Below are 15861 nucleotides of genomic sequence, written 5' to 3'. Positions count from 1 at the left end.
AGCAACTAAGACTTATAGAGCTTAAGTGGTTTGCTCAAGTACATGGTTTCAAACCTAGGAATTCTGCCTGTAAATCCAGAATTCTTTCTATTCTGCCACCTCATTCTGTTGAGGTGTGACTAGTAGGCAATTAAGTAGCAAAGGGCCACAATATGAACTTAATATATTAAATCAGTGGCTGATAATTTTAGGTAGCTAAAGATCCTTTGGGTTTCTTTTCTCTCCTTCACATGGCCTTTGTACCTTGTTGTAATGGTGGGGATGGTATCTGAAGCCCCAAAAAGGAAAAGCCCTTGGACTTTCCCATGTGGCCCAGGTCTCTGGCATTCACCTGGGGCACCTGGACCTTCCAGGTCCTTCTCTGTTACTTCCCAGTCACTCCCGGCTACTTGGCCACTCCTAGATCCTTCTCACAGTCTTTCCGTATGTAAGGTCCATCTTCTCCCCCATTAAATTGCTCAGATTCTTAAGAGTCTTGCACTAGCTATACAAAGACAGACTCAGTCTAGCCTGCTTGTCAGTACAAGCATCATAGTAGTGTGGATTTTTAAAATCTTGCCCAGCCCGATCAGTGTTCAAATAAATAATATAATAAAAAATAAACGAACTTGTCTTTGGCTGAAAGAAGGCTTGGGCCGAATTCATTAGAGGCAGGACCTGCATTGCTTGCCCTTGAATTTCTGGGTCCCAGCACCTCTAAACCTAATAGTACTATGATGCTAGGAGGCAGTAGGGAGCACAGTGTATAGAGCACAGGAGCAGGAGTTCAGATATGGTCAGATCTTTCCACAGATATTTACTAGCTTTGCAACTCAGGGCAAATCACTTAACCCTATTGAGCCTCAGTTTGTTCATCTAAGAATCAAGAGATAAAACAGAAAAAGTGCTTTGCAAACCTTAAGGCACTATATAAATGCTATTATTATGATCATTATCTATTCAAATACTGCCTCTGATATATAGCTATTTAAATGTTATTATTGTTATTACTATTGCTACTTCTGGGCTGCTAGCAGAAGGACCTGAGTTCGAATGTGGCCTCAGACACTTACTAGCTGTGTGACCCTAGACAAATCACTTAATCCTGTTTGCCTCAGTTTCACATCTGTAAAATGAGCTGAAGATAAAAATGGTAAACCACTCTAGTAACTTTGCCAAAAAAATCCCAAATGGGTTCAGAAAGAGTTGGACACAACTGAAGACAATTGGAACACTACCACCACTACTATATAGTTTTAAACTAGTTTGTCAGCTCCATTAAGGTATTGACCCTAACGAAACTTTCTCTCCCCCAGCTTCTAGCATAGTATCCGTGGTAGTATAGCAATGTATATAATAGCAAACCACTTAAACTCTATAATATGTAATAGTAAATGCTTGCTTAAATGAATTGAATTTAGAGCCCAAACAAGGACTTAATCCTAAATGAATGTCAGGTTTACTCATTGGATTTTTTTTTAGGTGAGTAGACTTGAGAAGTTAATTCTTTGAATGCGAATGTACCTTCCTAATTCCTTTAGCTGATCTGGAAATTCGATAAATTTCCAGACATTTGTGATTGCTTGTATTTGCACGAACATATGCATGCAGACCTTAAATGTATTTAAAAGAAGCACATGGTTTGCTTTAGAAGTGATTCTGGGCTCTGTTACAAATCAGAATTTTAAATTATTTGTAAAGTAGGTCAACAAGTGCTAAATTGTATGTGGCTGCTGATTTTTATAGGAATTCATTTGAGCTAGGAGGGATAATTAGTGCATGAATTGGAAGAGAAGGGAAAACATTATAAATTGGAAAAATCAGCCTAAACAAAGGTACAGAGGTGGGAATAAATGTGATGTATTATAAAAGAGCATGGCTGGAGAGACTTGTGTTGAAATTCATTCCATGATACTACTTTTGTGATCTTGAGCAAGTTACTTCACCTCCCTGGGCCTTGGTTTCTTCATTTTTCTTCATCAATCATTTAACATTTATTAAGTGAATACTATCTCCTATCTACTGTGCTAAGTGCTGGAGATGCAAAGAAAGGCAAAAAACTGCCGTTGCTGTTGAGGAGCTCACAATCTAATGGGGGAGACAACCTGTAAGCATTGATGTGCTAACAAGATCTAGATTGAACAAATTGGGGGTAGTCTCAGAGGGAAGGTACTGAGTTTAATTAGGAAAAGCTTCTTGCTTTTCAACCTAGGGTCTTTAACTTCAACTTGAAGGAAGCGAGGAGGGAGAGTATTCTAGGCATGGGGGAAAGCCAGTGAAAATGCAGAGTCTAGGAATGGAGCAAGGAGACCAGTGTTGATATATTGCATAGTATGTAGAAGGTGGAAAAAGACTAGAGAGGTAGGAAGAGATCAGGATATGAAGGACTTTTGAAAACCAATTATATTTAATTATAAGTAAAGCCATTATATTTAATCTTGGAGATAATAAGGAACTACTGGAATTTATTGAATGGGAGAGGAAGGAGAAAGGTCAGATCTGCGCTTAAAATTACCTTGAGTAGAGAATGGATTGGAGAGCGTAGAGACTTGAATAAGTGATTTCAACCCTGAAATGATGAGAGCCTGCACCAGGTGGTGACAGTGTGGGAGAAGAGTAAGAGGTGTAGGAGATGTTGCAAAGGTAAAATCAGCAGGACTTGACAACTGATTGGGCATGGGGGAGGTGAGAGTCAGGAGTTGACTATGATACTTAATTATATGTCAGGGAGGATGGTTGTACCCTCAACAATACTAGGCAAATTCAGAAAGGAGAAGAACATTTGGGGGAAAGATGAAGAATTCAGTTTTGGACCTGATGAAGAATGCATGACCCCCACCCTTTTTCCCAAATGAATTTGGGTGCCTACTTCTGGAGAGGGGAAGATGATGAGATTCAAATAGGGTCAAAATGGGTACAATGAGAAGCCCATTATCTTAAGTACCACTTAAAGACACTTTAGGAGACAATGAGATTGTAGTAGGCAGGTCTCTGAAGTACCAAACTAACCTTGACCCCTCCTGGGGTCCCTCTGACTAGGGCTGAACTATGGAATAATGGTAGTGCTGGAAACTCTGAACTGTCTCTGGTTTCCTCATCTCCCTGCCCACATAAGGTTTTACTCTGTAAGAATCCCTAACCTCTCTTGGTTGGGGACCACCCTCCTTAAGCAGGGGGCATTCCCCTTACTTGGACATCTCTCATTAGCAAGTATTCCCCATACTCAGTGTCTTCCTGAAATGGCCAGCTTCCTTGGGAGGCACTGCCCCCTCTTAAACTGGACTCTCCATGAAACTGGGTCTCCCTTAAGGGGTGGAGGAGCCTGCTTCGTGTCTATGTTATACCCTCAATAAATTCCTTTACGTTATTTAGAAACAGCCTGAGCAAATTCATTTTTCTTTTTTTTTTCAATTTATTAATTTATTTACTTTTAGTTTTCAATATTTACCTCCATAATTTCAAATTTTCTCCCCCTCCCTCCCCAAGATGACATGCAATCTGATATAGGCTCTATACATAGATTCCTATTAAACACCTTTTCACATTAGTCATGTTGCATAGAAGAATTACACGAATGGGAGAAACCGAGAGAAAGAAAGCAAAATAAAACAAAAAAAGAAAATAGTCTGTTTTGCTCTGCATTCTGACTCCATAGTACTTTCTCTGGATGTGGATGGCATTTTCCATCATGAGTTCTTTGGAATTGCTTTAGGTCCTTGCATTGCTGAGAAGGGCTAAGTCAATCAAAATTAGTCATCGCACACTGTGGCTATTTCTGTGCACAATATTCTCCTGGTTCTCTGAGTAAATTATTTTGAGACAGCCTTGTACCTCAGTATTTTAGGGTGTACCCTGAACCTCAGCAGGCCTGTTGAGTTGAAGATGTCCAGGGAACATACGGCTTGGGATATCCTGTTAGCAACTGGAGATGGGAGACCAGAGGTCAGGAGAGAATATAGGTCTGGACAAGTAAATCTGAGAATCATCTTCATAAAGATGATAATTGAAACTGATGGGGTACAGGCTCTGGGACCCCCCTTGAACTCTCCTTGAATCTTCCCACTTGATTTGGCTTTTCATGTTCAAATCTGTTACCCTTAACCTAGCCTACCCCTCCATTGTCTGTTACCCCTGTATTGCCTCCGGCTATTTCCCACCCTTGATCCTATCAAAATACCTATGCCATCTGTTACCCTTAAACTAATCCTAACCATTGTCCACATCAAGATCCTCCTTAAATCCCTCCTCTAGTTACCCCAGACTAGACTACATGGCCAACCCTAGATCCCTCCCACAATTTTTTTGTATATAAGTTCCATTTTGCCTCCATGAAAAGGCTCAGATTCAATCTAGTTCAGATTCTGTCTGTTTCTGGTTGTCAATACAAGCATTACAAATGCTCAGATTTCTTAAGGGCCTGGCCAGTATGGCAGATCTTCAATAAACTTTGTTTTTCTTTGGCTGAAAGAAAGCTTGAGTCTAATTTATATGAGCAGGACCCAGCATGTTGGTCTTTTGGGATCCTGAGCACCCTTAAACCTCAAAAAAACCATGAGACCATCAAGTCAAAAAGTAGATAAGAGAAGAGGATCCAGGACAGAGTGTTGGGAGATTCCCATAGTGGGCATGAAGTGGATGAAGATCTCTCAAAGAAGACAAAGAAAAGGGCTGTCAGAGGGGTAGGAAAATTAGCAGGAGAGAGCAGTGTCACAAAACCCCAGAGAGAAGAGAGTATCAAGAAGAGTGACTGGTAGCGTCAAAAACTGTAGAAAGGTCAAGAAGTGTAAGGACCATTAGAAAAAAGGTCCCTTGGAGCTCTCGATCTGTGATTCTGTGTAGGGGATGTAGATAGAGCAAACGGGGGCACAGCATCAGCAGGGGTCTTGGGGCATCATTGAACAGGGAGGAAGACTGGCTTAGATAGCATTATTTAGTGGAGGCCCATGAATTTCAGGAAGAAGAATTTTGACCTGATTGAAAATAAAAACCTACCACTTTTGATAGCAAGGTTATCTTAGAGATGACAATATTACGATTCAGAATGATCTTAGAATATTGGAAGATGAAACAGTGAGATATTTAAGCTTGGCAAAGGAAATAGAATGATATAGTTAAAAAAAATAAGTAAATTGGACTTGGGAATCAGAAAGCCCTGGATTCAAATACTGCCTCTGATACTGATGTATACAGGCCTTGTAACCACCCCCCTGCCCACCTCCTCTTGAACTTTCCTACATGGCAAGTCTCTGGTGTTCACCTGAGGCATCTACCCATTCCAGTGATCCTCTCAACTGGCCTTTCATTGTGGCCTACACGAAATCTCCCAATTCTCTGTTACCTCAGGATTGCCCAGGCCACTTCCTACCTTTGATCCTATCTAGAACTTATTTTCCCTTGGACATGTGATCCAGGTTCCTGGTGTTTTTCAGTCCTTCTCTGTCACCTCCCAATCACCCCAGATTATTTGGCCACTCCTAGATCCTTCCCACAGTCTTATATAAGATCCATCTTGCCTCCATTAAGGCACGTAGATTCCTTAAGAGTTTAGCCAGTGCTTATGTTCCTTAAGAGTCCGGCAATAATGGTGGATTTTTAGATTCATGCCCACCTTCTATTTGTGTTCCAATAAACCTTGTGTTTTGGTGAAAGAAAGCTTGGGTTGAATTCATTTGGGCAGGACCTGTGTGTCGCTATTTTGGTGTCCCAGCACCCCTAAACCTCAACAATACCTAATTACTGTATTACCTTGAGAAGTCTTTTAACTTCTCAGAGCCTCAGTTTCTTTATCTGTAATATTTGTATTTGAAAAAGTGCCTTTGAGATTTGGGTATAAAGTGCATTGTAAACCTTAAAATGCTATTTAAAGGTCAGTCATTAAAGAGGGAAGTTAATGGCAGTCCATGGTATCTATGTTTAAATTACTGTCCTTTGGAATAGGCATTAAATTTATTCTGTGTTGCTAGAAGATAAGTAAAATAAGATTTGGCTCTGTATAAATAAGAATTTTCTTGTGATCAGAGTTCTCCAACAGAAAAGTAAGCTGGCTTATGAATAAATGACTTTCTCAACATATACATTTTGAAACAGACTGGATGATCATCTGTCAGGAGTATTTTGGAAAGAGTAGCTTACTTTATTGAATGGATGATTGCACTATGTATAGTCTCCAATTCTCTGATTCTGTATACTCGGTAGATTTTTAACTTGACTCTAACATAGTGATGTCATTTTGGTCCTCTTTGTTGAGGTTTAGGGGCACTCAGGACCCCAAAATACCGACATACTGGGTCCTGCTCAAATGAATTCGACTCAAGCCTCTTCCAGCCAAAGAAAAAGTTTATTGAAGATCTGCCATATTGGCCGGACTCTTAAGAAATCTGAGCATTTGTAATACTTATATTACAGTCGGAACTGATAGAATCTGAGCTAGATTGAGTCTGAGCCTTTTCATGGAGGCAAGATGGATCTTATATACAGAAAGATTGTGGGAGGGATCTAGGGTTGGCCAAGTTAGTCTGGGAGGAGTTTAGGGAGGGTCTTGATGGGAGTGGTCTGTAGACTAGGGTAACTAGGGAGAATTAAGAAGTAGCTGTAGGCTACCTGGAGATAGCAGACAGTGGAGGGCTAGGCTAGGTTAAATAATCGATGATGGAAGGCTTATGGCCAGATCAAGTAGGAAGATTCAAGGAGAGTTCAAGTGGGCTCCCAGAGCCCATACCCCATCACTCTTAGAGAATAAAGGACAATAACCAACAATCAGAGGAGGAGCATCATCAAGGAAAATTAATCTGGAAGCCACGTACAGGAACAGCTAACCCAGGGAGAGCAGTAATTCAGAGATGAGAAGAAAAAGCTGAACAAGGAGGGATGGAGCTAGGAAGGAAGAGCAAAGTATGACTCTTAAGACACCGATGTCACACTCACTGCTCACATCCAGAGAAGGATAGAGTCCAGATTAAAATGTCACTGGGAAATGTTTAACAAAATGAATAAAAATACAATACAACATAGGTAATGTTAAGTTGTGGTTTTCTAAATCAATATGTGGCCTCCAGGAATCATTTTCTAAATTGTAATCTTTTTTTTTTTTAAAAAGAAAATTGGATCAATGATTTTATTATTTTTTTGAAACTGTCTTTGAGCAAACTCACTCTCCCAGTCCACTTTGCAGCTTAAAAAGTCTTAAAAGTTACTTAAAATACTAACTAACATATTAAATAACTTGCTCAGGATCACACAGACAATATGTGTCAGAGGAAGGACCTGAAGCCAGATCTCCCTGACTCCAGAGGCAACTATCTCTACCTACTGGATTACCCCATGTTTCTATTAGGTTATATAATTTTAAAGTTAGAGTATTTCCATGGGAGAAGCAACACACACACACACACACATATCCTATTTTGGCCTATATAATGAAATACAAACACGTCTTGGTATTTAAGACTTTCTACAGTCTGTCTCTAAACTATCTTTCTGGCTTTATTTCACATTATCCTGGCCAAGTTGTTGCCTACATTTGGCATGCTATTTCTTGCCTTCATGCATTTCATGGAGGGTCTCCTCCATGCCTAGAGTATACCTCATCCTCATTTTTCTTTAAAGTTCAACTCAAGAGTAAGTCTTTCTATAACCCATCTTCCTGCATGCAAGTGCTCTTTTCCTCTTGAAATTTTTGAGAGCACTTTTGTCTCCTTTTGCCTATATTACAAGGGAACAGGGCTGTGTGTGGGGGTTGGGGTGGGAGGGATTAATGCCACTTGCCACCTACTACCCCATAAACTCCAGAGGTTCCCTGTTACCTCCAAGATAATGTATAAGGTCCTCTGGCATTTAAGTCCTTGTGTTTCAGTCATTTTGCCAACTATGTTCTGTTGTTTTGGGCCCATCTGCCCTCTTGCCTGTCCCAGTCTGTCCATGCACATTTGATAAAGCATCTTTTCTCAGAGCTCACTATGGTCTTTTCAGTGCTTTGCTTCTCTTCTGGGTCTGATCATTTATTTCTTTTCGGTTTCGCAGGAGAAGCAAGAAACCTAAATGTGGCTAAATGTCGTTATCCTCCACCTCTCAGTATATCTTGGCTTCTTGCCAAGTACTTGAAAGGGGCCAAAAGCCTTGGAAACCTAGGGGATTTTAATGATGCCCATCCACAGGCATTCTGCCAGCCCACCACATCTCAACAGCAATGTCTCTGGAGGAAGAGCAGTCCAAACTCAGCAGAATACTTATATTTATGTGATAGTCCTTCTAATAAATTTAAGGGGAAACACTATGTTGTATTTTATCCCTAAGCCTAAATGCACACAGTGCCTTAAAATGTAGTAGTATGTGCTTAATGAAAGTTTGTTGAATTGAATTGTGCATGGTTCTTACTTTAACAATTCCTACATTTTCACATTAAATGTATTTATGATACTATATGAGTATCTAGCTAACTAATTTTCATTCTTATTTTTGCAGCCTGGAGTACTTGGATATTTTGAATTCAGTGGTTCTCCCCAGCCTCCTGGTTATTTGACATTTTTCACTTCAGCTTTACATTCATTAAAGAAAGGTAAAAAGTTTAATATAAGACATTAAAATACTCAGAGTGATGCCACTCTCCTTTTTATGATGTGCTCTAATTATTTGATTTTGAAAATTTGATGGATGATTTGTTACTTCAAATGATTAACTGGATCTAAACGTGTCTGTCAAATAAATAGCTGTTTTGTATGCAATTACTCAACAGTGAACAAAAAACAGTATAGTGATAACATCTGACTATAATACTTCATTGACAAAGTACCTATTTTTACGCCTTGCTGTTGCAGTTGTGTTCAATCAAGTTTCTTTAAAAGTGGGAAAATCTGTACCATCAAATAGTTATCTCTTCTGATGGTTTTTGATGGGATAGGTGTTAAAAGACTTTAAGATAATAAGCTATAATATAATAAATTATATGTATATATAATATATTATAATAAATAATAAAAATGTAGTAGTGCCAGATCAAATCAAGTAAAGAAAAGGTTTTTAAGTCTCATTATATGTAAACTTAAAGAGACATTTCTAAGTGGATAAAATTAATTGAAAGCCATATATAAATATAGGCTAGTGTAATGTTAGCTGTACAATTATTCTTTTTCTGTTGCTAAAACTTTTTTTTTTTTAAGGATTTTGGAACCATGGCAACCATAGACAACCATACCTAATAGGCTGTTGTGTTTATTTTTTACAAAAGAGAAAATATATGTCTTGAATTATTTTCATTGATTATCTTTAAAGGGGTTTTCATTACATTTAATTGTAATCCTGTTTTAGGAAAGCTTTTCAAGTGTAGGACAGACTTTTTCTTAGGAGTAGTTATAGTTTTGTACTATAAAGCATTTACATAAATGACTGTTTTCTACACTATAAAACGCACCTCTTCAGTTAAATGATCAATCTTGAAGAATCCTTTATTATAAGAAAAGTATTTGATACTTTAGAGCTTTAAGCTTATTGACATGGGTATTTACAGATTCATAAAATTTAGAGTTAGAAAGAATCTTGGCATCCTTCTAGTCCAACCAGTATCTAAAAGTAATCCCTGTGGTAACTCACTGGATAAATGGTCATTTGGCCTCTGCTTGAAGACCTTTAGATTAGGAAAGAGGATCTTCCCTCATAAGGCAGCCCATTCTACTTCTGGACAACTCTGAATGTTAGGACATTTTTCCTAATAGCGTCCTGAACGTATATCTTTGCAGATTCTAAGCATTGCTTCTGATTCTGCTGTCTATCCAAAGGGAGCAAGTTTAATTCCACTTTCCTACAACAGCCCTTTATGTGTTTGAATATAGCTATAGAGTTCACTTTTACGGGCTAAATATTCCTAGTTCCTTCAACTAATCCACCTATGACATGTACTCAAAGCCTTGACTCTTCTGTTTCCTGTCCTTTTCAGTTTGTCAATATTCTTCTTAAATGTGCCACTCAGTACTGAGGAGAGTGTTCCATATGTGTTCTGACGAGGGCAAACTACAAAGGGACTGTTCTCTCCTTATTCCTGCTACATAAACCTCTTGTAGTGTAACCCAAGGTGATGTAGTTTTGTTTGGCTGCCGTATTGACTCTTGTTGTGCCTGTGGTCCATTAAAATTCCCAGACATGTTTCAGACAAAATTTTGCCTAATTAGGTCTTCATCCTGTACTTGAAAACCTAACTTTTTGACCTTGAGTGACAGACTTTACATTGATATCTTATCAGTCAGCCCCTTGTTCTAGACTGCAAAGATCTTTTTGCATTTTCCCTTTTTCCTTCAATAGGTTACCTTTCCCTTTGGTTTTGTGTCATCTGCAAACTGGATAAGCTTGCTATCTATGCTTTTAATCAGGTCACTGACAAAAATTTTAAGTAGCCCAAAGCCAAGGGCAGAAGAACTCTGGGCCACCCCACTTCTGACTTCCTGTCCCATCAGCATTGTGCTGTTGCTACTTTTTGACATTTGAGACCAATTGACATTGCTACGCTTTGAGTTCAGCAGTTTAACAGTTCAGAATCTTATTTGATTGTATTACCACCTGGTGGACATCTTTCCATCTTCACAAGGACTGTGTAAGGATATTTTATCAAGTGCTTTGCAGAAATCTAGGTAAACAAAATGTGCGTGTGTGTGTGTGCGTGTGTGTGTGTGCGTGTGTGTGTGTATGTGTGTGTGTATCTGTATGTATATATATCATTCCCCTGACTATTGGTTTTGTAAGCCTGTTAAAAAAAAACCATTAAGGTTAGTCTGGCATGACCAGAAGAAACCGTGCAGGCTCACAATCATCATTTCCTTTTCTTCATGTTCGCTAACGATATTTAAAATTGTCTGTTCAAGAATTTTCCCAAGATTAGAGGTCAAGTTCACTGGCCGATACTTTGTATGTTTTCACTGCTGTCTTTAAAAATGAGAACAACTTTGATCCTCTCATTTCATAGTACCTATCCTGTTTTCTGTTACCTTTCCAATATGGCACCATCAGTCACACCCACTAAACTCTTTCAGTGCCTGAGGATGTAGTTCATCTGGGCCAGATGCTTTGAAGTCATTAAGAGCAATTAGATTCTCTCTTCATTATTATAGTTATGGTGTCAACGCCAACATTTTTGTTTCATCATTTCTAGTGCCAAAGCCATTCTTCTTGGAAGAAAAATGAGTAGCCAAATGAGGATTGAGGGTTTTTTGCCTTTTTATTCCTTGTTTTAATTATCCCTTCTACTTCAGACAGTGGTAATGTCACTTATTTGATCCTCCTTTGTCTCCTGGTATAGCGAACAGAAATTTTTTTCTCTCTTTAGTGTCCCTTGATAGCCTTTAATCATTTGGAACTCTGAAATTCCTGACCCTTTTTATAGCACCAGGCCACAGTCTTGTATCTATCCTCTTTTAATTGCCTTTGCTTCTGTCTTCCCAACGTAGCTTTTAAAAGTCCAAGTTGGTTAAGAAAAGACCCTATGGCTCTACACTGATCTCTTCAGACAACTTCTCACTGGAGGTTGCCTCTCTGTCCTCAGTCTTTCAGCCTTTCACTCGTGATGAACTCTTCTGTCCCACGCTGATTCATTCCTCCTCCGCTGATTTTCCTTATAGAATTTGAGTCCATGATTTCTTGCTTGTCATTCCTCTGAGCCCTTGGAAGCTGTTTTCCAAGCTGAATCTTCCTTACTCCAGACCTGGCACTGTATGCACTGCACCTCCTAACTGCCCCGAATAATCATCCTACCACACTACTCGGACCATGTATCTCCTGTTCCGAGGTTTCCCAGACCTACCATTGCTTATGAAATAAGCATAAAATCCATGTTCTTACATTTGAGACCTCCCATGGTGTGGCACCAGATGACCATTTCTTAGGTTATTTCACATAGGCTGCGTTCTAGGCAAAGTGACCAATCTTTTATTTTCAGTTCCAAATTCTCTCCCTTTCTCCACCCTCTCCATCTACTTATTGAGAGGACAAGAAATGATTCCCATAAGAAGTCACACAAAACATTTCCAGAGCAGCCGTGTTGTGAAAGAAAAGCAAGAAAAATAATGAAAAAAATGCTTTAACTGCACTCAAAGTTCATCAATAAGAATTGCCTTTTTTAGAGAGAAATGAAAAGTGTGATCTTTCATGGAGTCTGTTCAGTTGCACTGTGACCTGTTTCCAAGTAGCTCAAAGTACTATTGAATTAAAATCTAGATATAATGCAAAAAGTTTTTGAATTAGGTTTTGGTATAACTAGCAAAGCATAATGTCAACATTATTATTAATAATAATAATCATAAATTGTGTTTGTTCAGGCCACTTCTTGGACCTTTGATTTCCCTGCCTTACTGAGGTATGCAGTATACAATAGAAAGCCTGGGGTATGGAGTCAGAGAATCCTGGCTATCAGAATTTGGCAGTTTGTGTCTAGGCCTCCATGACTGAACAAAATGTATTCTTTGATTCAGAGGGTACTTCGTGTTCTTAGGGTGCCTCAGGGTTATTTTTATGGACATCACTTACTATTCATAGGAAACAAAGTATTAGAATTTCAGAGCAGCAGCGTTTACTGCTAACTTTTTACTTTATCTTCAATCTTTTAACATGGATAAATGAATATAAACATGAAATGGGGCATTTTTTCTGATGGATTTGATACTGAATTATATTTAAAAATTTTTTCCAACAAACCAGCTGTATTACAATATTGAGGCTTCATTATTTTCAGAACTGAATATCTTAACTCGTTTAAAAAGCTGCTGTTGTTTGAAAGCCCTGGAGCCTAACTTATCAGAGTTCACCGTTAGGAAGATGAAAATGCCCAGTGATGTTTGTTGGTATCACTTTTCTTCGTTTAAGAATGTCCTGGCTCTCTCTCGCTTCGGCCCCTTCCGGTCAGTGGAGCGCCTGCTAGCACAGGCTGTGGTATAAAGATGGCCAAGTCTAAGAACCATACCACCCACAACCAGTCACGAAAATGACACAGAAACAGCATCACAGAGATACGAGTCTCTGAAAGGGGTTAACCCCTTTCTGAGAAACATGCGTTTTGCCAAGAAACACAACAAGAAGGGGCTGAAGAAGATGCAGGCCAAAAATGCCAAAGCCATCAAGGCCCGAGCAGAGGCCATCAAGGCCCTGAGCACCATTGCCTCCAAGGCCAAACTCCTCAGGCCCAAGATCCCCAAGGGCAGTGCCCGGAGTGCAGGCCGCAAGATGGCCACAAAGCGTCCAGGCTCTAGGGTCAGCATCAAACATCCAAAGCCTGACTCTAAGGTTGCCAGAACGATTGACCCCAAGACCGCCAAGCCCACTGACCCCAAGGCTGCCAAGCCTACTGACCCCAAGGTCACCAAGTCTGCCACTAAGGTCAGTAAATCTGATCCCAAGGCTACCAAATCTGGCCCCAAGGCTGCCAAGTCCAATCCCAAGGCAGCCAAGGTCACAAAGCCCAGTGATTCTAAGGCTGCTAAGCCTACTGACCCTAAGCCTGCCGAGTCCAAACCCAAAGATGCTGGTGCTAAAGCTGGTAGTCCCAAACCTTTAAAATAGATGTTTCAGGACAGAAGGACTTGTTTAAACCCTAAACCACCAGTTTTTCCCAACTGGGGTATGATTATTCACTATTTTGTACAACTAAAGGAAATGGTGAGTCAAAAAAAAAAAAAAAAGAATGTCCTGTACTCAAACAAGAACTATTCACATGGGATTTTGCAAATTTGAATTTCCTTCTCCAATAAGAATTCTATTAAAGATATTCTAAACCATATTTTGGGACTTGCTAGAGTTTATTAATTTCTCAATGTATGAGGAAACCAAAAGACTTTGCATGGATAATAACATAGCTGAGCTTTCTGATTTTGGCCTAATTTAGATGAACTATGAGAGTTAATTAGTAGAATTAAGTTGTTTAGTCATTTTTAGTTGTGTCCAGTTCTTCATGACCTCTTTCGGGATTTTCTTGGCAAAGATAGTGGATTGGTTTGCCATTCCCTTCTCCAGCTCATTTTACAGATGAGGAAACTGAGGCAAACAGTTATGTGACTTGTCTGGAGTCACATAGCTCATTTCTGAGGCCAGATTTGAACTTGGGTCAGGAAAACTTCTTCAAATCCAGCCTCAGATACTTACCAGCTATGTGATCCTGGGTGAATCACTTAACCCTTGTTTCAGTGAACTCATCTATAAAATGGGGATAATAACACCAAATTTGGATCATTGTATTCCTGAGAGTAGCTAAATCATTCATAGTTATTCATTGTACAGTATTCTCTTGGTTCTGTTTACTTCACCTCATGCATCAGTTCATGAAAGTCTTTCCAGACTCTTCTGAAATCTTCTTGCTCGTCATTTCAATAGTATTCCATTACATTCATGTACCATAACTTGTTCCGCCATTCCTCAATTGATGGGCTTCCCCTCATTTTCCAATTCTTTGCTACCATAAGAAGAGCCACTATAAATATTTTTGTACACATAAGTTCTTTTCCTTTGTTTTTTTAATCATTTCTTTGGGATATAGACCTAGTAGTGGTATTGCTGGATTTTGATCTAAACTGTGCGCACAGTTTGATTGCCTTTTGGGCATAGTTCCTAATTGTTCTTCTGATTGGTTGGATCAGTTCACAGTTCCACCAACAGTATCCCAGGTGTCCCATATCCCCTCTAACATTATCCTATTATGTCATATCAGCCAATCTGATTGATGCGAGGTGGTACTTCAGAGTTGTTTTAATTTGCATTTCTGTAATCAGTAGTGACTTAGAGCTTTTTTTCATATGGCTGGATGCTTTTATTTCTTCTGAAAACTGTCTGTTCATTTTCTTTGACCATTTATCAATTGTGGAATGATGTGTATTCTTACAAATTTGACTCAGTTCTCTATGTATTTGAGAAATGAGGCTTTTATCAGAGATGCTTGAGGTAAAAAAAAATTTTTTCTCAGCTTTCTACTTCTGATTTTGGTTGCGTTGATCTTGTTTATGCAAAAACTTTTAAAAAATATAATCACAATTATCCATTTTACATTTCTTAATGCTCTCTATCTGTTGTTTGGTCCTAAATTCTTATCCATATATCTGACAAGTAAACTATTCCATGCTCCCCTAATTTGCTTATGGTATCACTCTGTAGGTCTAAATCCCATACCCATTTTGACCTTATCTTGATATATGGTGTGAGAAGTTGGTCTTTATTTACTTTTTGCCATACTTTTTTCCAGTTTTCCCAGCAGTTTTTGTCAAATAGTAAGTTCTTGTCCAAAATCTGGGGTCTTTGAGTTTAATCAAACACTAATAAATGACTATAGTCATTTACTACTGTGTCTTGTGTACGTAATCTTTCCCATTCATCCACCACTGTTTCTCAGCCAGTACCAGATTGTTCTGGTGATTACTACTTTATAATGTATTTTGAGATCTGGTACACTAGGCCACCTTCCTAATTAATTGTTTTTTAATACATATAAAATCTATATTTAAATGTGTGTAAAAATCTTTATTTAAACACTCCACATTTAGGGTCTTTGTACTGACTGGGGAGTCCATTGACCCATTTATTGTGCTTGTTTTGGGAATAAATTGTTTAGCTAAGATTGTTTCCTTATTGTCAAACACACAGTCTAAAAGTTGAAGTAGTTACCTTCAGTCCAAGGAAGGAACTTTTGTGAGGCCGGAACAGGGAGAAATCAAGTAACCAAAGGTTTAGAAGAAGGGAGGCCCAGGGACAGCCGAGGAGAGCCATGTAGCTGTCACGGCTGTGCTGTGAGAAGCTGCACCGTGCAGCCTGTGCTGTCTTCGGGATAACCTTTCTCATTCCCTCAGGCTCTCCCCCACCAACCTTTCACTGAGTTATTGAACCCTACTGACCCGCCCCAACATTTCTTAGATTTGACCTTCCTTT

The 15861-nt window shown here is 39.1% G+C and overlaps 1 protein-coding gene across 2 annotated transcripts in view; it reads left to right on the top strand.

Annotated features, from left to right (window-relative positions):
• Positions 1 to 15861, top strand: part of TXNDC11 (thioredoxin domain containing 11) — a 57891-nt gene that overhangs the window by 24646 nt on the left and 17384 nt on the right. For both annotated transcript variants that reach the window (XM_072609403.1, XM_072609412.1), the window contains one exon: positions 8440 to 8533. In XM_072609403.1, coding sequence (XP_072465504.1) covers positions 8440 to 8533 — 94 coding nt within the window. The remainder of the gene's footprint in view (positions 1 to 8439; positions 8534 to 15861) is intronic.

The sequence above is a fragment of the Notamacropus eugenii genome, chromosome 1 (genome assembly GCF_028372415.1).
Source record: "Notamacropus eugenii isolate mMacEug1 chromosome 1, mMacEug1.pri_v2, whole genome shotgun sequence".
NCBI lineage: Eukaryota > Metazoa > Chordata > Mammalia > Diprotodontia > Macropodidae > Notamacropus > Notamacropus eugenii.
Note: the sequence above shows the minus strand (reverse complement) of the source record. Positions and strands in the feature narration are given on the sequence as shown.